Here is a 24,871-nt window from a genome sequence, read left to right as displayed (position 1 = left end):
AGTGAGGAGAAATGGTTATTTGGTTCAGGAGAAGCTGGAAAGAATTGAACTCTCCTACTTCCAAAAGCAGAAATGATCATGAAATCAGGAGCCAGAGTGTTGGGTTGTTCACAGCAGCCTTATGATATCAATAGGATCTGGGCAGAACCCAGTCCCTGACTGTGGCATCACCACAATTGCTACAAATGTACTGTAGATCACTGGTATTGCATAGCTTTGTAAGAAGAGGAGAAATATTTCTATAAATGTGAAAAGCTTAATTTGAGACTAAATCTGAGGTAAACTGGTGACAAGTTGAAGGAAACATTATGACGACAAAAATAATGAAGCATCTTCATATGTAACTGGCAGTATGGCAGAAGGATGAGCCAATAATCACTGTATTCTTCCCCAAACTCACTGCAAGATGGGTCTATTGTACCTAATCAGAGCTGCAAATATCCAAATATTATACAGAAAATAAATTCCTTTTAACTCCCTGTAATTCCATATTTGGAAGCTTTATGGTAGTATGGAGAGTAGGCAGTTACAGATTCAGCAAATCCTGATCATTATGTCTGTATTTAGTTTTCATGATTGACCAATTTATATGCAACTGGTTTATAGAACAGTCCAATATGTTTGTTCAATAGTAATTAAATAGTGCTAGGCTCATAATAAGATTGTATTTAGAAATTCAATCTTCCTCCAAATTCAGTTTATATAATTTACCATGGACAAAAAGTTCTATTTCTGAATGGATTATTCCTTGAGACATATATGGCAGCCATCTGAAAAAGAGAAGAAAGAATGAATGGAAAAAAGGGATAAGAAAATATAAATTATTTATTTTGTCTTTCCATGTCTAACAATCTAATTGAGATGACTTTTTCAATAAGAATACTTACAAGATGATAATTCTTTCATTTTGTGCAAAGCTTTTAACAAATAATAAAAAATCTACACAAAATATTTGACAGTATCATGTTGTAATCATTCAATTGTACAAAGGTAAGATATTAATTTCAAGAAAGAAAGGTAAGAAAAATTATAATAAATTTTGCAAAGGGGAAATTTTCCAAAAGGGGAAAATTATATATTTTAATCACAAGAGTTGGCAAATAGAAATTTGATTTTTTTTCCAGAAGATCATGAAAATGTGAGGTTTAAGGGGGGTTTCTTCACCATTGCTAAAGTCTGGTTTATAATACATACACCAGGGATTAATACAGATTCCTATGCAGTGATATTTTGTGTGTGCTTTCTTAATGTAAAACATGTAGGCACCATCTTTACAAAGGGAAGAACAGTATATGGGAAAGGAAACAGCACCAGTCAAGACCCATTGCAAAAAGAAAGCAGGAAGTGCAAAGAATTATGTCTGCTTTAGAGATATAGACATACTATGTAGCAGGTGAAGTGACCAGTTCAAACAACATTAGACAAGGTAGAGTAGAGATGGAAGACAGCAAAGGTGTTATTAAAAAATTTTATTAGGAGAAATTAAATTAGCAAGGTTTGTTTTTGTACTAATCTTCCTGATAAATAATTCTGGAGAAATGAAAACTCAACACAATGAGTTTGTCAACACGTGTTAATATGATTGATCTTAATAAAGGTATCACTCTACTAGCATAATTATTTAGATACTAAATATTGTACTTCTTTTCACGACAGAACTAAAACAAACATACCTCATGAATCTAAAAATAAAGTACATGAAATAGATGTTCAAAATATGAAGCAGTTATTTTTAAGTCAGGCTTTTTCAAAGTGAGAAAATAAATGCCCATCTATAGATTGGGAAGTGGAAAACAAGACTAAGGTTTGGGAGATGAAAATTAAAAATGGGTACTCATTTACTAGGGGATCATAACCTCACGTTGACTGGCTGCATCTAAAATTATATCTGCCTTGCTTAGTCATTGCTATCATATGAAAGACATTGGATTGCCTTCTACCAAAAAAAGGGGGCTCCTTTCTAAGTTTGATGAAATCTTGATGGACCATTAAGCACCTTTAGGTTTATTCATCCATGGACTTTAAGTGGAATACTTGTAGTTATTATTATTTTAAAAAGCACACACACAAAAGAGGAAAATAAAAAACAAGAAAATTATAGCAGGAGGCAGACTTAAGGGAGAGAGAAAATAAACAGAATGGGCTTCCTTTGAGTTTTGAAAGTACAACTTGGGTATTCTCTCTGTAAAAATGGTTTGCTATTTGTATGAGTTGAGCCCAAGCACAGTATCTGTAACAGGTAAGCAAAATGTTTCTCATTTTCAGTGATTTTGTCATTCTAATGAATCAAGTTTGGATACATTTTTGTTTGTTTGTTTAGCCAATGCTATTTCTTGTGTCATTGCAAGAAATTGAGGTAAAAATCAAGGAAATTGTATAATTGGCAACATAAAGACATGATATTGCCAATTTAAGAATCAAGAAATTGTTTGGCAAGTTTCTTTTAAAATCAAATACAACCTTTCACAGATGAAAATATTTTCTGAGTTTTTCTCAGATTCTCTGATGATTATTTTCTCACAGTACCAGTCCTGCAACTGGTTATCACTCTTGCAACATAGCAGCACTTTCTGTAGATTTCCAAGTGACACAGCTTGTATTTCAAACATGTCAGTCTAGAAGATACATTAATTCAGACAATAATAAACAATGATTATCATAGACTCAGTGCTGAAATAGTATTTATCTACCTCTTTATATTTATAGATCGTTCCTCAATTAGTTGACTTATCCTCAACTATTTGTTGTTCCCCAATCATAATCAAACCACCAAAATCTCTAGTCAAGGAAGTTCAAGATAACTGTATTAAAATAATGGAAGTTCAAGCACTCTAGCTTCTAGTTAGTATGGGCAATACCCTTTCACATCTGGCTTCTTGAAAAGTTGCAATGTATATAATGTGATACACATAAGGTAGAACAGTAATGATGATCAATAATGAGCAATACAATAGTTATTGCAAGTGGGACAAAACATTGTACTTACTGTCAAGTAGCTATTTAGAACCCTTGCTAGAACCAAAATCATACTCTGATAAGAATGTAATATTTTACTATAAGTATTAGGAATGACTGAAAAAGAAGGACCAAGGGCATTAGAAAGAGCATCAAATAGTGCAGTCAAAATGCTAAATTGTCACTTAGTAGCATTATTCTGCAAACCTTTTGAACTATGGATAATATCCTAGAAGTACTTTAGTAATTCTGGTGCCAACTATGCCACATTTGGATAAGTCTCTGTACATAATATTTTCCAATAGACATTAACACCACAAGAACAATGTAGTCAATAACCAAGTAATCAACACAATTTATTCTAATGTCAAAAGTATGGGTATCTCATATTCAACCTTTCTATAATCCAGATGCCTGCATTTAAGCATCTAAAATTGAAAGCTTTGCCCAAAGATTTTTGCATGTTTTCTTCCTTTTTTATTGCTGTATATTTTTTTAATATATTTTTAGAATCCTGTTTTTTATTATTCATTATGGTAGTTGGAAGGGAGTCATAATTTTTCATTATGAAAAGTCTGAAGTTTGATTCCATTTCCTTCAAAATTGATGTAATGTTCTGCATTAAACTCACATTTAGTTTCTCTATAATTAACTTATAGATAAATAGTTTATTATGACTGTAAATAAATGTATGTAAATGTATAAATAGTGTATTATGACTGTATTATTTAAGCATACTTACAATTCCTCTCTGAAATTTTATAGGTTGGTCTGATTTAGCAAGAAGTCTCAAACCACAATCTCCTCTTTCTCCATATATGCACAGATAAATGGAAGAAGTGGTTTCAGCATGTTCCAGATGACCAGTAGATACATAAACCTGATAATTCACAACTAGGGAAAAAGAATCATAGCTCAAAATACATCAATGACTTAATATGAACAAGTTTTTGCGTTAGATTTAACTATTGAGATTTCTGTCAAATACAGCATTTGTTTAAGATAAAGTCTCATAACTGTTATTTGAAATTAGAGATATACGAACTGCATGGAGTCAAAGGAGGAGAATGATATCATATGTGTCATGGTTTCATCATACAAATGACACCATTTTTATACACCAAATATTGGCATTTTCACCATATTGGGAACTTAGGACATTGCCATGGCTTATGTCAAATCCTTGTGTTAAAGTAGTTATAAGTGACTTTGTTAAGGCAATTCACTTCATACACATTTGATTCACTGTGGAATGGAGGGGGTACAACTTTCCTTCCTGGGTAGTTGCATTAGCCAGAAGAGACCCTGCAGCCTGTGCTATATATGTATATATATCTGACTGAAAAAGTCATAAATGTGAAAAAGACTTTTAAAACTATTGAACTACCAGAAGAGGTATCAAAAGGAAAACATCAAAATGACTTTGCATTAGGAAAGGGATACACTGCTTGTAGAAAAAGCATTGGAGAAGTGAAGCATGTTAGTTCTAAAGAGAAAAAAATGTTTTTTTTTCTTTCAAACAAAGCTCATTCCCCTAGTTCTTTTTATTTTAAAAAATACAAAAGTGGCTTACAATGTAATCAAATATAGTATAAAACAAAAGAAAAAAATGGAACTGAAAGCAGAATGTAAAAAATCCATTAAAAGCAAGGAACAAATCATAGGAGAAGAACAGATTTTAAAAGCTAGGCAAAGTCAACATAAAAAGAAAATTCTTAAATGGTGCCTAAAACACAACATTTTGGGGTCATAGAGTAAAGGGGGTCCCATATGGGAACTACCACTCCTTTCCCATCCATTTCCACAGAGTACAGAGAACAGGATCCAAATTATTTCACTCCATCTAATACTATACTCTCTATTCAATACTAAACATCTCCAAATAAATGGGCCTTATTCCGGGTAAGTGGATAAAGGACAACCTAATCTCTTCCAATAAAAGCAAGATTCTTGCATGCATTATAATCTTGCAGTGGTTGTAGAGAATATGGATTGGCAAAAGGAGGTTCAGGTTCAATGCCTAATCTGTAGGTATATGCTTGAGAACCCCAGTTGGAATTTTAGTAAGCTTTGGCCAGAAACAGTGGTCTCAAATGATTTTTAGAACTTTTTTTAAAAAGCTAACTTGGTATAGGACAATACACTGCTTGTTTTCACATATTTATATTTCTTTGTCAAAAGCAGGGTTGACCATGGGAGGAGAAAAGTATTTATAAAAAAATAAAGAGAGCAGCCATGATCTCATTACTGAAGATTGGAGGAGAAAAGTATTTATAAAAAAATAAAGAGAGCAGCCATGGTCTCATTACTGATGACTTGCATCTTTTTAAAGTGTGTTGTATATGTGATTAATATATAAAAGGAGTAGGACTTAAATTATGCAGCTATCTTGGTTGCACTTCCTGGAAAGAAAATAGATTGATTACTTGGATAAAGGCTTCTTCCATTTTCTGCAACAGAAAGTTCACAGACACTATTTCCATTCCCTTCATTCCAGGATACCCATTTGTTTGTGGGAAACTTCAAAAATCTACCAGTCTTCAGATGTTGTAATGTTACCTATCAAAGAAATAACAGGAAACATTTGCTTAAATCTGTGGGGTTGATTTTTACTTCCGAGTCTTGCCACAATTGCAGCACAATTAGTAAAAGAAAGTAAAATTAAAACTTAGCATAACCAATAACTTATTCATATCTCTTTCTTATAGCTAGCTTCAGGAAGCAGTCCCTGATTTAACTTCTTTAAACTTAATTTTAAAACTGAACATTTTCAATTTGTTATAAAAAGAGTTTTGCAGAAATAAACCAGATCATTTTATGTTCTAATGCTTTGTCCTTATTGGCCCAGCTCCATTTGCTCATATACACAAAATAGCTATAATGCCAGGAAAAAAAACATGTTCCAGTAAGTTACTTGTTTCTTTGAATGAAGGTCATCTTTTCAAATCCAGAAACCATACTTATGAACCTTGGACTCAGATACTAATGAAAAATGAATCAACAAAATAGAAAAATAACAGAATTTCTGAAATAATGAGAGTTGGACTGAAAATATTTTCACTTCCATTTTGAGTGTTCTTTTTCTAACAGTACAAGTCCTTGAGTAGCAACTATTGCTATTAGAGTACATTAAAAGTTTTTCTTTGTAAATTAAGCTTTCAGAATAAAACACAACTCTTCACAGGATACTAAGCAAGACACCATTCTACTTCTACTTCTCCAATAGCTGTACTGCAGAGCAAATACAGGTAGTGTAATGAAATAATAAATTTACTTGGTCTTACAAGCAAAAGACAATAAAATGGAATCATGGTTGCACTGGGGTAAATGCTCTTTAGAACTAAAGTGGGAAACTTATGGGCCTCTACATACTGTACTACAGTATCTGGGAATTCCAGCTGGCATGGCTAGTACTGAAAGTTTCTGCGACCTGCCCTAACTTTTAGAGAAGACCAAAAGCTAGTCATTATTTTAATGCACCCCTTTTTGTCAACCTATTATATATTTACAAGAAAATAATTATTTCTTGTAATTATTTTTCCAGGTTAAGAGGTAGAATCTATATGAGTGTATTATTAAAATGAGATTTCAATCATGAACTTGTTTTAGAAAGTCCACACCTGTGTGGATATTTACTTGTTTATTATTTCGCTCTTTATTAGATTTATTTGCCATTTATTTCACCTCAAAGCAACTCTGAGCAGGTTAATCAAAAATAAAATTGCAGTTAAAAGATGGGGAGTCAGGGAGCAGGATGCACAAGTAGGAAGGTGAAATGTTTCTGATCCATTAACCACCTCCAGTGTGATATTGCCTCATTGTGTCTCCAAGCCAGCTGGCAGAGCCAGGTCTTCAGCAAATGGCTTGCATCTATATGATAATATAATTGATGAATGATATTTCGTATTGCATCAAGATAATTCTTGAGCTATTTTTTTAAATCTCGTGTTTAAACAAATCTCATTTGTTTAAAAAAAAAACAACAGCATCTATTTATCTGTTTAAATAGCTAACGTATTGTTTTCTAGCTGTACTACATCAACTTCCTGAATTCCAATACTCCCAACATATTAGGAGGCCATGAGATGGAGAAACTGGTCTAGTATATAAATATTCAGTGACGTATAATATTAAGAAACATTGCAAAGTTTACCAAGACCCTGACCTTTTCCAACATCCAGTCTGCATATTGACTTGATCCATCGTGGCCTATTCTGATTTTGTAAACATTACCAATATCTTTCATTTCAACCTGAATAGTCAGAAATAAAAACAGATACAACATATCAAAAAGAAATAATTATGTCATATAAAAAGCTAAAGAGATATGAACATAGCATGGCATAATCATTGCCACATGCAGATCCTGCAATATATATGGAGCATTAGGGCTGGATTGACCTTTGAAGAGATGCTTTGCTTTCTGGAGGGAAAAGCAAAACACCCCTATGATTTGCTAGTCACAACAGTGAACACAGCAATTTGTGCCTCTACTAACATCAAAGCAAATGGTCTTTTCTCTACGAAGCAAAGCACCTTCTCAAGACCAACAACCCATGCAACTGTATAAAGTACTATTTAATATGAATGTAGACATGCATGTATATTCATACATATATACACATATATGCATACTCACACACACATACATATATATAAAACACACGTACACATACACACACACACACCAATATTTATTTCTATGATCAGTAACGTCATCATTACTATTGTTTTTTCATGAAGTCATATATACATTGATAAGCACACATTTTCTTCACCATGTATAAGTGATTACTTTATATATTAATGCATTAAATCAGGCATAAAGTGAAGTATGTATATTTAGTACAGTCATTGCTTTCTGTACCATTTGAGATTCAGGGAACAGATGTTCAACTACGTATGTAACAATCTCATATAAAATGGGCATGAATCAGTCAATTTAACATTATGAAGACAAAGCTGTGGAGTAAATTAAGAAATTGTTTGATTAGATATTAACTAATTAAGAAGAAATATATCGACATATATTATCTAGGCAAATTATGAAATTTAATTTGAGATACATCCTGTATTAATACACTGCTCAAAAAAATAAAGGGAACACAAAAATAAGACATCCTAGATCTGAATGAATGAAATATTCTCATTAAATACTTTGTTCATTACATAGTTGAATATGCTGACAACAAAATCACACAAAAATTATCAATGGAAATCAAATTTAGCAACCCATGGAGGTCTGGATCTGGAGTTACACTCAAAAATTAAAGTGGAAAAAAACACTACAGGCTGATCCAACTTTGATATAATGTCCTTAAAACAAGTCAAAATGAGGCTCAGTAATGTGTGTGGCCTCCACGTGCCTGTATGACCTCCCTACAACACCTGGGCATGCTCCTGATGAGGTGGCAGATGCTCTCCTGAGGGATCTCCTCCCACACCGGGACTAAAGCATCCCCCAACTCCTGGACAGTCTGTGGTGCAACGTGGCATTGGTGGATGGAGAGAGACATGATGTCTCAGATGTGCTCAATTGGATTCAGGTCTGGGGAACGGGCAGGCCAGTCCATAGCATCAATGCCTTCGTCTTGCAGGAACTGCTGACACACTCCAGCCACATGAGGTCTAGCACTGTCTTGCATTAGGAGGAACCCAGGGCCAACCACACCAGCATATGGTCTCACAAGGGGTCTGAGGATCTCATCTTGGTACCTAGTGGCAGTCAGGCTACCTCTGGCGAGCACATGGAGGGCTGTGCGGCCCCCTAAAGAAATGCGACCCCACACCATTACTGACCCACTGCCAAACCAGTCACACTGGAGGATGTTGCAGGCAGCAGAATGTTCTCCACGGCATCTCCAGACCCTGTCACATCTGTCACATGTGCTCAGTGTGAAGCTGCTTTCATCTGTGAAGAGCACAGGGCACCAGTGGCAAACTTGCCAATCTTGGTGTCTGGCAAATGCCAAACATCCTGTACGGTGTTGGGCTGTAAGCACAACCCCCACCTGTGGATGTCAGGCCCTCATACCACCTTCATGGAGTCTGTTTCTGTCCGTTTAAGCAGCCACATGCTAGAGGTCATTTTGCAGGGCTCTGGCAGTGCTCCTCCTGTCCCTCCTTGCACAAAGGCAGAGGTAGCGGTCCTGATGCTGGGTTGTTGCCCTCCTACAGCCTTCTCCCTGTCTCCTGATGTACTGGCCTGTCTCCTGGTAGTGCCTCTATGCTCTGGTCACTATGCTGACAGAAACAGCAAACCTTCTTGCCACAGTTCGCATTGATGTGCCATCCTGGATGAGCTGTACTACTCGAGCCACTTGTGTGGGTTGTAGACTCCGTCTCATGCTACCACAAGAGTAAAAGTACCCCCAGCATTCAAAAGTGACCAAACCATCAGCCAGAAAGTATAGGAACTGAGAAGTGGTCTGTAGTCACCACCTGCAAAACCACTCCTTTATTGGGGATGTCTTGCTAATTGCCTCTGCTTTCCACCTGTTGTCTATTCCATTTGCACAACAGCATGTGAAATTGACTGTCAATCAGTGTTGCTACTTAAGTGGACAGTTTGATTTCACAGAAGTGTGATTGACTTGGAGTTACTTTGTGTTGTTTAAGTGTTCCCTTTATTTTTTTGAGAAGTGTATATTTGTAATCTTTAGATTTTATTTGTACTGTTATCTAATCTACCTTAGGGGAGGGGGGGGAATCGGGATAAGTTTATAAAATTTATAAAGACAAGGTGGCAGAATGAGTTTGCAATACAACATTTCTTGACTTACTTGACCCTCCTCCACAATGCCTCTTGACTTTTTGTCAGTACCTTTTACGTACTGATTTTTATTAGAATTAAATCTTCAATACTTGCTTTTGATTTTAAAGCACTCTCTCTATCTAAACTTCTGTTTCTAAAATACCCAGGAAACATTGTGTTCCATTTCTGTTGTTCTACTGGGTTCCCTATTCAGTGCATTTTATATAACAATATAAATTCAGTAAACCTTTACAGGACAGTTTCATACCAAATAAACTGAAGGATCTCATGAAAATAATCTCATTTTAATCACTTGGAAACCAATGAAATCTTATTGGTTTTATACCAACTGCTCTGACATGATCAGAAATTTGTTCTCTTTCAGACTTTTCCACTTTAACATTTTTTTGATATCAATTTATAGGAAAGATTACATAACCAACCAGAGCTATTTGGCTTGTATATTGTATATACAGCTAGGTCTAAAAACATTTCAATTCTTCCATATCACTACTCTGTAATCCAGGGCAATGACAATATTCTTGTGAACTACACTGATAGTTGTAGCAGTGAAATTAGTACACAGCAAGCAATGAGCACATTAGGAATTCTAAGAACATGTTGTGGTCATAGGGGAAAGTTTATCTTTCCACCCCAAAATGTCATGATGAACACAAATGGTAACAAAACATACCTTTCCTAGAAGAAACATGCCGAGAATACTTATCAGTGCAGTTGTTGTCTATTGTCTCAACCTACCCCACCCCTCTCCCCCACTTTTAGTCTTATATTTTCCTCGGAAACTGAACACACTTCCAAGCATAGTGGTCAAATATAGACACCCAGCTCTTCCTTAAAAATTCTGCAGCTCCCATGTAGGGTTCAAGAACATACTAGAGATAATGCTTCACTATGCTTCACATTTATTATTATTTATGCATTTATTTTGAAAAATATATTTTTTAAAAAATATTGAGATAGAGCAAAGGAATTAGATGTTTTCTCTTGGAATCCCAAAGGCAACTGGACATTCTTGTTTTATTCACTGAAAACATTTCACTTATCAAAAAACAAAATGTTTTCAATGAAAAAAACAAGAAAGCCTAATTGCCTATTGAACAACAGCTTTGGAAAAACCATGATTTGGATGACTGAGAACCTCCATAGACATTTTCTATTGAAATGGCCTTAAATAAAGAGTTGAATTTTTGAAGATATTTCCTTGATTTACAAATGGGAAGCAGTGTTTCCTTCAGTACAAAAGGATCTATGTAAGAGCCTATACTATTATCAATCTTAATGTAAATCAAGTTATTTTAATAGTTGATGTCTCACTAGGGATTCCCCCCCCCCCCAACAATATGACAATGATGGACAAAATGGCTTAGTAGATGCTGGACATATCACATGAATGCAAATTAAATATCAAATCACATGATGTATAATAAATATTTTTCTTCCTCTCTTTCTATCCCTATTTGAGATGATTTTCTATATTTATTTATTCAAGAAAAACCATTCTAATATTTTGAATAAGAATAATCCTTTGTCACTATGTTCAGTTTCGTTCCTATGTGGATATGACAGCCTGCAGGGTGGCATAACATTTGACATATATTGCTGCTTTGAGAATATCAAAGTGTGGTGCCACAAAATGCACTTTGGATGCTACACTTCTGAAGATACAATTTGAAAGAATCAGGGAGGATTTGTTGTTTATCATTCTGATGAACTCTTGATATTCAAACCCTACGAATCAGAGAGTTCAAAAGGAAGACTGAATGTTCAGAGATTAAAGAACCGATGTAATTGAGAAGATGTAATAAAATATTGCTGACTAATTGAGCTAAGATAATTGATTATTAATACAGAGACTAGATTCAGATATCATACCATGTTATGACTTGGTGCTAACTAGGATCTGTAATATAAACAAAATGATTCAGTTAATACATAACACTAACCCATTAACCTGATTTGTTTTTAATCAAATTAGAAATCCATCTAATTCAACGTGTTATCTTTTATAGGAACTAGCCAGATAGTAAAGATAATCCTCTTTGGTTTATACTTCCAAAGAACATGCCAAGACACCTATTTGGATAGACAATGATATGATCAGAAAGCATTGAAGCCATTCTTAAAGCTTTCTTTCTTGATTCAATTCATGTTCAAAAGTTGGAGACTGATTCACACATGGATAGAACAAATGGTAGGAGAGTATATTCCATTTAAACTGGAATTTTTTCTTCTTGGAATAATATCAGAAAAATTTAAGAATGAAATAATGTATCTAATAGTACATGTATTGATGGCGGCTAGAGTATTATATGCACAATATTGGGAAAATGAAATCATACCTCCAGAAACAGAAATAATAAGAAAAATTATGGCATGTGCAGAATCAGATAGGTTTACTTTAGAAATAAAGGACAAAGGAGAGTCTAAATATTATAAAACATGGAATTTAACAGATAATCAGAGTTGGAAGGGACCTTGTAGGTCATCTAGTCCAACCCCCAGCCCAAGCGGGAGACCCTACACCATTTCTGACAAATGGCAGTCCAATCTCTTCTTGAAAGTCTCAAGTGATGATGCTCCCACAACCTCCAAGGGCAAGCTGTTCCATTGGTTGATTGTTCTCACTGTCAGAAAGTTTCTCCTTATTTCCAGGTTAAATCTCTCCTTGTTCAGTTTCCATCCATTATTCCTTGTCTGGCCTACGGGTGTTTTAGAAACTAGCTTGACCCCTTCCTCTCTGTGGCAGGCCCTCAAATATTGGAAGACTGCTATCATGTCTCCCCTGGTCCTTCTCTTTACTAGATTAGCCAAGCCCAGTTCCCACAGCCTCCAGTCCCTTAATCAACCTGGTTGCTCTTCTCTGTACTTTTTCTAGAGATTCAACATCTTTTTTATAATGTGGCGAACAAAACTGGATGCAGTACTCTAGGTGTGATCTTACTAAGGCTTTATAGAGTGGTATTAGTATTCCCTTGATCTTGATTATATCCCTCTGTTAATACAATTTAGGATTGCACTAGCTTTTTTGGCTGCTGCTGCACACTGCTGGCTCATATTTCGCCAGTTGTCCACTTAGACTCCGAGATCCCTCTCACAGTTACTGAGAATAAATTTTATCAATGGTTATATAGTAGAAGACAAGGTCAAAATATTAGTAGTTATGATTAGATTAATTAATAATTAATATATTAAATAAGATTATAAATGATGAAGTAAAATGTATATATGTATAACAAGGAGATGTTGGGTGTATTGTGTTGTATTCTCATAATTAAAATTAAAAATATTTTTTTAAAAAGTTCATCTCCCATCTTGACCTAGATAATTCAACCCTCCCCCTTCCTCCTTTTCCCCCTTTTTTGATCCCTTATCAGATCTTGCAAGATACTAATGCAGCCTGAACTCAAGATTCCTAATAACCAAAGAGAATGAAGCAGCAAGACTTTGAAGGAACAATGATGTGTAATCTGTTAAAGGCTGTGGAAACCTTAAATTCTCATAAGGTGAGACAAATGAAAATCAGGAAAATAGAACATCAAGTATTCTTCACCAGATACAGAGAATTAGAGTGAAGGACTAATTATTAAAGGGAAAATATATCAAATGGACATGATATTGCACTATAATAAATATTGTGTTTTAAAACAAAAGATGCTGTGATAAGAAAGATGTTATCTAACCACACAGGAACTAACTTTTTGTCATTCACATTTCATTTTGTTCCCCTTTGGAATCCTTTCTTTGATGCTTCTATTCCACTATTTCTTTGATATTAATGTAAATCCTATCCCATGGTAAGTTGTCCCATGATGAGTTGGCCATGGCTAATTGTCTCATGGTGAGAGGGCCTGTGGCAAGATTCTTACCTATTTTTCTTCCCCACTCCCATCTGTTTTTTTACCTTCAGGTAATTAATTGTCATCTCACATTCCATTAAGTAAAGAACTTTAAGATTTTGATCTGTTTCTTAAACTTTACACACCTTGTTTAGTGAAAAATTAAAAGGAAAGAATGTATTTTACATATTTGAGATATGATCATATCTTTGATAGATTATTGAGGAGACAAAGATCATCTAAATGATCTTTGGAGGAAGTATTCCTGAAGTTGAGAACTGACTGAGACCAGATGCTAAAAGTTAATAGTCTGAAGGATGGATCTCAGAGTAAGGTCCTAATGGAAATCAGTGGTCAAATGGGTAGACAAAGAGATAATATAACCTTCTGAGAGATTAAAATAGATCAATTTGGGAAGTAAAGTGTTAGAAAGAAGATTTGTACAGTGATTGTAGAACACCTGGGAAAGGGATTCCTAGAGGGTAGGGTAGCTGATTGTCCTATTTGGTGTGTGAAAAAAGTAAGATTAGGAACCAAACACAAATCTCAAGTTGAGCATAACCTCAGAAACCTGCATTCAATTGATAAATATTAGGACAAACAGAATAGGTAAGCTGTTCACACATTTGATGAAAAGGATCTATAACTGAAATGTAGGTTTAAGATAAATGTGCAAGTTTTCAGGAAAAAAAAGGAGAGCATTCTGGGTCATTCACATATTTCAGAAAGTAGTTTTACTATTTCTATAGTCCATGTATCTTAGCTATTCTTAAATTAAATAACTACATTATTTAACCTGAAAAATAAATCATTTCATGCTTTGTGTATCACATGCACTATTAGAGATTCTCAAAAAGCATATCTTCTGTGGAATGATTTTTAAATTATGGCTTTTCCAAATAAAAACATGGTGGCTAGCTCTGTTACACAATGTCTTATTGCGAACCATTCACTAATCTCTACATCCTCATTTAACCAACTTTCCTGTTTGCGTTTTCTCTCCAAAGACATTTCTAGCTATTCTATGTTCTTATCCCCAATCTTCACCTAGAACAGGATCAGTTCCTCCTTGCATATAAAATCAACTGTTTTAAATAAACTAGTTAATGTTTTTCAAACTACAAGTTTGGTTTGTTTAAATATAGTTTACTGAATAAGCCACAAGAAAAGTTGGAGGGGTTTTTCTCTTTTTGGAAAGCTTAAAGATCCATGAAGTTTCTCGTCAACTAGAGAGGGATTTATGCTTAATCTATTACATCAATCCTTTTTGATAAGAATTTACTCATTTTTAGGAAAAAGCTCTATTCAAATTATCTCCATTAGAAAGTGCTGCAAAGTACAAGTGTCAAGCTAGGTCATTTTCACCAAGGCAGTCATTTTGTGAAGTGTTCATAGCACGTTCTCAAAACGCTCCCACCAACAGAGAAAGGTTGGGTGTCATAACTCTGTGCTTTCTATTAGCCAAGACATTGTAACTGGTAAATCATTGTCCATGAGATGTTGTGTTTTAATATAGCATATTCAGTGAACTATGTTTAAACAAATAATGACTGTGATATAGAAAACCACAGGATGGTTTGTCTGTCTTTAATAACAATTCACAATTTGGAGGTGGCAGATCAATGACCTGAAATGTTGAAGAAGAGAAAGAGTACATTCTGTACAGGAATTCTCTGTACTTACATTCCTTCATAATGCTTATTGAATAATATGACCCAAATGCTGCATGACTGTTCTCTAGAGATTGCTAGATCAGCTTTTCTTGATAAATTTCTTATCTTTTTCTCCATCAATACAATTATTCATCATTGTATAATAAGATATGCTGGCAAGGATTTTCTTCCCTAAATGCTTTGGCTTACCTCATCCTTTCAAGGAAATGTAACTTCAGCTCAGATGTTTCCTACGCAGTATAAGATCTGTATGTCCACTTACTGGACTATTGTGGTTTACATTTCAAAATTTCTTGTTCTAAATTGTATACCAGCATCAGCATATGATGTTTATAACAAATATTAGACAGTTTTCATAACTTAATGATTACAACTTAGGGAGAGGAAGGACTGCAACTCTCAGAATTTGTCGACCTACATGGTCAGCAGATGTGGAAGATAGCAGGCTTAAAATAACATAATTTGAAAAATCATGCTAATAATTGGCCAGCAACAAAGAATCTATTCAAACTCTAGACCACTGGGGGGAAAAAATCCATTGATCTCAGTGCATGACTTAAAATAAAGTGCATCTATAAATTGTAATATGCAAGATATAGCAATCTATTAGTAAAACATAGAATAAAGTATACATTTCATAAAATGAAGCCTCTTACCTTGTATTTTGGAAAACAGCCAGACCCAGCTAAGAAATAGCTGTTATACTATAACGTTCCAATAACCGCTTCAAGGAAGAGAGTGTGGGTTTATTTATCTTAGCATCCAAATACAGGTTAAGAAACAAGTGTAAGCTTTCACTCAAATGAATAGGAGATGTTCAAAAAAGAGGATTTTCTGATTATTAAGCAGTGAAACAGTCTGCCTTATGAAACTGTGGACATTCTTTTACTGGAGGTTTTCAAGAAAAGGGTGGACAGCCTTTTGACTAAGACAGTAGGCAGATTGCCACCTTGGACGGGAATTTTATCCCAAAGACTTTTAAGTTCCTTTCCATTCTATAAACTTATTTTCAAAAGTAATCTTTCCATTACCATCTGTATTTCTGAGTTTGAAAGAAAAACCTCAGTTAATTGTGTAGGCTAGGATGGAGGGGAAATCATCCAAGAGAAAAGCAGTGACCAATTATTTCTATAGTAAATAATGTAATGAAGTCACCAAGAATCATCTTGAATAGAAGAAAATTGGTTTCTAGAGTGTCCCTGCTCTTGTAAACATGGAAAGAATGGAATGAGATGGGATGGGAAAGGAAAGGATAATGTTGCTATTTGCTACATTGAGTATTAAATCAGTTAATACTGAACACAAATACATTAGATAGATTTATTTCAGGCAGCAAGTTTGGAGAATGTATTTTCCACATCAAAAGGAAGATGAATTTGAGACTTCCGGTTTGAGGGGACTCTGTGTGGTTTCGATCTGTGCTCGCCTTGGAGCGCCCCGAGCCAGCTGGTTTCAGGGCTAAGCCACCCCGTAGAGGTGGTGAAGAAGGGGGAGACTGCCTGCAGGGTTGAGGAGAGCTGCATCTCTTCTCCCCAGCTGGCCATTAATCCCTTTCCCAAAGGCGGTTGCAGCGGTGGTCAGAAATGGCCACCACAAAGAAGAACTCGACCAGAAAAGAATGTGCAGGAGGAAGATAAAAAGAGAAAGTTTTGGTTGACCAGGTCAAACAGCAAAAGCAACAAATAAGGTACCCTGGAATTTAAACTATTAAAAAATAATAATAACACGGTACCCAAAGAAGATTTCTAAGCAGCGAAGGAGAGAGAAAAGGGAAAAGATTTGTGTTTTTTCTTTTCTCCTTTTCCTATACTGACAGCTAAGAGACCTAAGCAAGGAATTGGGAAAAAAAAATCCACTTTGACATTAATAGGCATTTAATGCTGAAAATAAAAAGTCAAAGGGATAATAAAGATTTCTGGATAATTAAAAGCTTTTGAAAACAGGAAAGGAGAGAAAAAGAATAAAAGGGAAGGATCTGGAAGGGAGGAGACTGCCTGGAATTAAGAGGAACTTATAGTAAAATCTCAACAAGACTTCCAAAAGATACATCTTAACTGAAACATCGCAACAAAATAGTAAAACCCCAGGAAGAGAAAGTGAAAAAAGAAATAAGAAGAAACAGCTTGGGACTATTTGGATTATTTGGTGATCTCTGAATTCTTGGTTACTGCATTTGAATGACTAAAATCAATCGGGTGGTTGTTTAAAAGTGTTTAAAATGGCTCCACTTTTAGAACTGAAAATGGAACTTAAAAAGTACAAAGAAGATACACAAGAAGGGAGAGGTTCTTTTGGCTTTGTATTTCAGTTCTTGGAAACGGAGATTTGGAACTATGAGAAACAACAAGAAATGCCTGCAGAACAAGAAGATTGGGACAACGGAGAAGCCATCTTTAATGAACAAGTAATCTTAAGTGGAAAGAAAAAGGAAAGGGGGGAAAGAGAATGGAAAGTTTAAGACTGGGAAAAACAACCCCAAAAAAAGAATAGAGTGAAAAATAAGTATAAAATCAGAAAGCAACAGAAGAGGGAAATGCAGAAGAGAGAATTATAAGTAGAGAGTCAAGGGGGTAAAAAGGGGAGGGAGAAGAAGAGAAGGAAGAAAGAAAGGAAAAGAAGTTATAAAGGACAGAAACAAAATACAGAGAAACAGGACCTATTTAGAGATAATGGGTGAAAATCTAATTGAAAAAGGGATTCTGCAAAGGTACATAAGATAGTATTGTTATATTAGAAATAGAAATAATTTCAGAAAATATGAAACAATGTATGATTAAAATGTTTGATAAAATAGTTATTGTAACTTAGTGGAATGCTTGTCAATAAATAAATGTAACAAAATGAATATTTAATGATTTATAAAACATATGTGAAGAGAAATAAGGGAAAAATTAAGTATGGAGATCATACGTGTTTTTAAGGAAGTAAGATATTTAGTTAAAAAGAAATGTTAAAGATGTTAACACTTTAATGAATATTACTGATAGAACTGAATTGGAATGGAATGAGGGTTTTAATTACATATATTTACAATCCTTTTTTTAAAGAATATAGTGTGTATTATAAGAATGTACCAAGCAGAATTCGATTGGAAATTATGTATTATGTATTATATTGAATGTCATAACCTTAAGGGATATATAAAAGTTTAAATAAGAGTTGAATGGCTAAAATTAAAAGATATAAAGGTGTCATACTCCAATTAGTAACTACAGGAGAAAATTTGTTTAATGAGAAAAGATAATATGAAATTGAAACAGAACAGACAAAAGTATAAATATAATGATTTGAACTGAGATGAGATAATCAAAATAAAATTGAGAAAATTAAAAGAGGAGAAAAACTATATAGAAAATGCAGAATAGTAATAAAATATGGAATAGAACACAAAAATGAGCATGAAATTGAGTTTGTGTCTGTATAAAGAAGTGCAACCCGGGACCAAGCTATTTTCAAAAAAGATGTTTTACTTGTATTTGTGTGTGTGAAAACCCAAATAAAACTTTAATTTAAAAAAAGGAAGATGAATTTGTAGGGGAAAAAATCCAAGCTTTCATTAGTTACCTGAAATGCATCTTCAGTTCTTGGTAAAAACAGTTGTTCTCTGTTGTCCTTGCCAAGAATAATAGGTCCAACAGAACCTTTGTCTCCATATATCCAGAGAGTGACATTTGCTTTAGTTCCTGAATTTCCTGTCAGTATGAATACTTTCCATTTATCCTCTGAAGGAAAAGGGGACTCTTCATTTTGAATAGTCATCATTTCCTCTGAAAAGTATAAAATGTCAATAGATGAAGATGGATATGCATTTAGAAATCTCTTTCAAAAACAAAATAAAAAATGGAAGGAATTTTTTAAAAAGATAGGGTCACGGTACTCTGATTAACTGGCATAACTAAAAAACAAAATGTAAGCCACAAGTGTGAAGAACACTTTCAACATCAAGGCTACCAAATGTAGCACTGGTTCTAAATTCTTCCATGTGGCAACTGTCATATGTAATGAAGTTTCTTGGTGCAGCACCATCAATTCACCTTGCAGCAAGATGGGCAGCAAACCAATTTAATAAATAACTAAATTAAGCTATTAACAATCAATTCCATATCGTTGAAAAAGGGCACTGTCCATAATCGTCCAACATGACTAAAAGAGTCATTAGAACTTCTAATGTGGAACCATCTCATTTCAGATACCAATTATCTGTCAACATTTTAGTTCCTGCTATTTGGCAATTATTCTGAAAAATTATTGTTCACAGCTGGTTTGATCCTTTGTAGACATTTTAGTTAAGTATTTATGGATAACTTTTATAAAAGATAGTTGTGCACTGCCTAGAAAATTCCCATTTTCAAAAGCAGCATAGGAAGGAAGGATTGATTTAAGCATTTTGAGAAATGTTTCATCTTGTACTTTGCACTTTTTGCTTTTGCACAAAAAATCAAAGATGCTAAGATGTCAGTGAAAAATAGCTTTAAAAAAATGTATTTTTCCATAGGTTACTCTTTCTTAACCTGATACCCTTCTCTGATGTATTCAGAATAAATCTTATCTGGCATATGTTGCAATCTCAACAGACCTGGAAGGTGACTGGATATAGAAAGGTTGTTTTGCTTGACCACATGTGCTATAAATTATATGGCTTGATATAATTGCCACTTACTGAGAAAACCATTGTAAACATTGCAACTGGATACCTGAAAGTACCCCCCTCCCCCAAGGAAGCAATAAACAGTTGGTTGCCAGCCAAGCATGCAATCATTTGATAGGTATGTATCTGAAATCTGAGACTTGACATTTCAAAAACTAAATGTTAAAGAAAGGACAGAGGAAAAACAGGTAACACTGAATTAATGATTTTTTTTTGTCTGAAATACTGTGCAGGCTAATTATGGATTACTTGAATCATTCACTTATCAAAAATGAGGGTATGTGTGAATTTCTGATTCAGAATCTGTTGGTGTTTGCAACAGCAAATGAAACTGAGAGAAACGAAGGAAAGTAAAAATTCTCCTGGCATTATTCCACCTCTTGTGAGATAGCACTTCCACTTTTAAAAGACTCACATTCTTTACTTCTGCAAACGAAGGTGAGAAAGTGTGACAGACACTTAAGAAGTCCTACTTTTATAGATAGCAACAAGATAAATTATCCTGCATTCATTCCCTATTCAGTTGAATAATATAGAGAATTTCTCTTTGGTGTTCTTTCCCAGAATTAAAAGATTTGGAAAGAAGTTTTGATGAAATGTCACTTTCTTGCACTTGGTTATAAAATGGCCAAAACTGTGTGCATGGATTTCCTACTTTTCTCCGCACAATCATCTGTAATTAGTTACAGCAGGACTATCCTCTCCAAAGTGCCACAATCTCCACAGCTTAAATTAAACCCAAAGGAAAACCATAATGAGAAAATTCCTTGCTTGGGACTTTTTACAGAGCACTGCCATGACTAATGTCATGACTAAGGAGTTCTGACTTTGAGAATTAGGTAATTTTAACTTCAGAAAGGTGAAAAAAATCAACCATCCAGATTCTCTGGCCAGGAATGTGACAGAGCAAAACTTTCCAAAGGTCATTAGAAACCTCTCTAGCAACAGAATAGCAAAGTTGCAAGGGATCTTGGATGTCATCTAGTCAAGGGGTCGCCAACCTTTTGGACCTCAGGGACCACCAAACTCATAATTTTAAATCCCAGGGACCACTAACTGGTTCTGTGGGTGTGGCCTAATTTATGGCTTGGTGGTCATGTGACTGGCTGGGCATGGCTTGTTTGCAAATATTATAAATATTTATATAAATATTGATTTTTTTATTAAAAAAAGAGCAACTTTTACCCAAAATCATGCAAAGCAGGCAGGCAGATTGAGTTGCTCACAGAATCACAGATTCATTCAGATAGCTATCTATCTGCCATTGGCTACCTGAGTCTGTCACATAAAATTTGCTTGCCGTGAGTCTGCACTGAATGAACCTTCAGTCCTAAGGGAGGTTCAGCTGTGCTTAAAAGGAGAGCCGAAGATCTAAAGACTAGCTAGAAAGCAAGAAATCCAACCATTTCCTGCTTCCTGGCTAATCTAAATCTCCTGGCACAGCAGAACAGCTGATGGTTGGAAAAATTGCTAAATTGCAGGTAAGTTTGCCCAGTAAGGAGTGAGTAGGCGGGGAGGGTTTCACAAGCCATGTGGGAGGCACAGTCTTGTGTTTCTGAGCAGCCTGGATTAATTGCTTTGTGAGGCTGCTCTGGGGTGAAAGTTCTCTGTGGTCCATCAAAAAATTTTTGCGGCCCCCCGGTTGGCGACCACTGATGTAGTCCAAACCCCTGCTCAAGCAGGAGAGTCTGTACCATTTCAGACAAAATGGCTGACCAATCTCTTCTTGAAAATCTCCTGTGATGGGGTACCCACAACTTCTGAAAGCAAGCCGTTCCACTGGTTGTTTGTTTTCACCATTAGTAAAATAAAAATAAAATAAAAAACCCACTGCTCCAAAAGTGCTCCTTTTCCAGGTTCACTTAATTTTTAAGACATTAATATAATGTTTATGCTGTAAACTGCCCAGAGTCACTTCAGATAGAGATGGCAGTGAATAAATTTAATAAATAAGTAAAATAAAACAAATAAGTTATATCGAATATTCTTTCTTCACATCAGGGGTGGGATTCAAATTTTTTAACAACCAGTTCTGTGGGCATGGCTTAATTGGTGGGTGTGGCTTGGTGGTCATGTGACTGGCTGGGCGTGGCCAATTCAACATCACTCACATTGAGGCACGCATCTCCTTGCCTGGCCTCTCATGACTGTGGGGATGCTGCAACAGTCGTAAGTGTGAAAAATGGTCATAGGTCACTTTTTTCAGTGCCATTGTAATTTTGAATGGTCACTCCACACAAGCAAAGTACCAGCAAAGGAGGAAAAAATACTCCAGAGAAGTTCCAGAGACAGGAAGTCTAGTCCTGCCAAGAATGTAATAAGGGTTTAACAGAGAGGCAGTTTCTGTAAGCAACACCAGAATGTTTCCTTCCTGCTTTCCTTACAGGATTAGGCCAATAATTTCTTCTAACAACTGGTTCTCCGAACTGCTTAGAATGTTAACAACTGGTTCTAGCGAATAGATGTGAACCTGTAGAATCCAACCCCTGCTCCACATGCATACTTTGTAAAAAGAAAGACAGTGCATATCCTTCTTACAATAGGAACAGCAAAAAAGAAAACAAATAGAAATTGATTAGTTAGAAAACATTACTTCTCTGATAAGGAAAAGAAAGAAAAAAGAAGTAGATAGAGATAAGGCAACAATCTAACTAGGAATTATTTTAAAAAGTGAAGTTCACCATGTTAGCAGCCTTTCTAAACCATAGGCATATCGGACTGAACTCTATCCATTTGCTAGCTTTCAACAGCTCTTCTGCTACCTTAGCATGGTTCTTGTGCTAGGTCTTGTGCTTTTAGTTTTTCCTGAAATAAAGCTGAGAACTGAGAAATATTAAAATAGGGTTGTGAGATTAGTGGATTAATGAATGAAATTGAAAGGGCTTAATTGAAATTTGGGGTGGAATCAATATGATAAGGTCTGTTGATGTCCTGTGGTCTTTATTTCTCAATTGTGACCTCAGCATTTTTTTTTAAAGTTGCTTCTATCAGCAAATGGAAGATTTTCCTTCAGATTTTTCAGTAATAGTTTTGGTCTACCTTGCCATCTAGAAAGAAATGCAAATCAGCCACACTTTGCTGCCTTCTTGGGGCATATCTCCAACTAGAGGAAATATGAGACAGATGCAAAAGAAAGATTTCTCAGCTTGAGAGAAATTGACTGCAGTCTTTTCCAAGCATTCCTTAATTCTGTGTTGACAAATCTGTCAAGTTTTGGTCCTTAGTTTCTTTAACTCATTTAACTCATTTCATTTTGGGGGGAAATTTTGTTAAAAAAAATTTCCTGCATCAAAATGTGGTATGTGTGTGTGTGTGTGTGCGCACGTGCATGCTTGCAGGCATTTTTCTAACTATATCTGATTTTGTATGTATTTCTCTAACACAATTTTTGACAGAGACTTTCTCTAATATAATCTGTCTCCTGAGTTTCTTTTTCTTTAATATATTAAGGATGGTTAATTGTCCCCAATCTAGGCATTTTTAATACATTTTAATGGGAAAAGTCCAGTGATTCGAATAAAGAAAGCTTTCTGCAATCAACACAGGAAACATGTCAAAGAAATTTTGTACATGCTCTATAATCAATTTTTTTTCTAATAGAGAAAATTATGATTGAAAATATTTCCTATATATTTTGTAAAGTTGTAATTATCAGTATTTGACTGACTGGCATTTTAAAAAAGACCACATTTAAACTAAAACTGATTCTTCATGTTTTTGTCAACTGAATGAAATGAATTATTTACATCAATATTGTCCAGCACTTTGAGAGAAAAATTAGATGTAGGCCATACCACACAAATGGTAAAAATCTTTAAAATTGGTGGCCTTCCAATATGTTGGATTATGGGTCCTCTAATTCCCAGCCAATAAAGGCTTTGACTGTTCTGCCTGAGAAATATGGGATTTGTGGAACTGGAGAAACAGGTTGGAAAATGCTACTGCATTTAAACTGCAGGCCTACAGAGGCCAAGGAAAAATCAATATATATTCTGCATTTGAAGGCAAAAGGTAACGTTGCCACATTTTTCATGCCGGTAGTACTTTTGCAGTAAATAGATACAATTCTAAAAATTCACCATTAAAACTAATTATAGGTATAAAAACCAATGGAATTTGCTATTTTCTGAAAATTGAATGATTGTCACCCTAAGATTAATCATTCTTCAGGGAATCAAACTGCAAATCAACCATGACAACTACAAACAAAAACCCATGAATCTTTATACACAAATGCTTAGTAGATTGGGGGTGGGGGGGACTAGACTGGTTATAACATAAAAATGAGTATGTGAAAACTAATTCCAATAAAAGCTTTTCAGACTAGTAGTTTTATATCAATTGGCTAAAATTATGTGAACATTTTAACTAATTATTTTGGGGGGATGGGAGGAAATGCTTCGGCCATTATCAATTTACAACATTTGAAAGATTTGGGTTCCTTTGGGCATTTCGTTGTGGTAAGTTTGGCAACACTGCTGACTTACAAATACAAAGTGGGACAATTTCAGAGCAATAATTAGAGGAATATCTTATTTTCTTCCTGCTCCACTCAACACCTAATGCCTAATCCTAACTCTTTTCTGGGATGGTTAGTTAAATTGTTTGCTTTCTTGTGTTTCAATCCCACCCTAACCTCCCCCCCCAAATAAAAAATATAATTATACTTCCCAAGAGCAATACATTATTTAGAAGTGTGCAGGTCTTATATGTTATATTATGTGACAAGAGCAAATTTTCTAACTCTGTTACTGAACATTTAATTTTTAGGAGGACTGGATTTTACTGAAGTCTTCTCAGCTCCTGGGAAGTAAGCCATGAAGATAAACAGTATTCCTTGAAAACGATTGTCAATGCATATTCATAGCTATTAAGAAGATTATTATGACTAGTTCTTTGTGTGTAGGAATATTTAGCTATGTTTGTTTCCTATCATTGGCCTAAATATGCATAATCTTTATATAAGTAATTCCAAACATACCTT

The 24,871-nt window shown here is 34.9% G+C and overlaps 1 protein-coding gene across 2 annotated transcripts in view; it reads right to left on the bottom strand.

The window, feature by feature from the left end:
- The window catches only part of RP1 (RP1 axonemal microtubule associated), a 198,798-nt gene that overhangs the window by 108,621 nt on the left and 65,306 nt on the right, over positions 1-24,871 (bottom strand). For both annotated transcript variants that reach the window (XM_087931244.1, XM_087931243.1), the window contains exons 18-23: positions 18,804-19,006; positions 7,121-7,207; positions 5,382-5,514; positions 3,698-3,849; positions 2,461-2,615; positions 712-770 (exon numbers count right to left, since the gene is read on the bottom strand). In XM_087931244.1, the coding sequence (XP_087787370.1) occupies positions 712-770; positions 2,461-2,615; positions 3,698-3,849; positions 5,382-5,514; positions 7,121-7,207; positions 18,804-19,006 (789 nt within the window). The remainder of the gene's footprint in view (positions 1-711; positions 771-2,460; positions 2,616-3,697; positions 3,850-5,381; positions 5,515-7,120; positions 7,208-18,803; positions 19,007-24,871) is intronic.

Source organism: Pseudonaja textilis, chromosome 3, assembly GCF_049901715.1.
Source record: "Pseudonaja textilis isolate UNSWEBS1 chromosome 3, rPseTex1.2, whole genome shotgun sequence".
Taxonomy (NCBI): Eukaryota; Metazoa; Chordata; class Lepidosauria; order Squamata; family Elapidae; genus Pseudonaja; species Pseudonaja textilis.
Note: the sequence above shows the minus strand (reverse complement) of the source record. Positions and strands in the feature narration are given on the sequence as shown.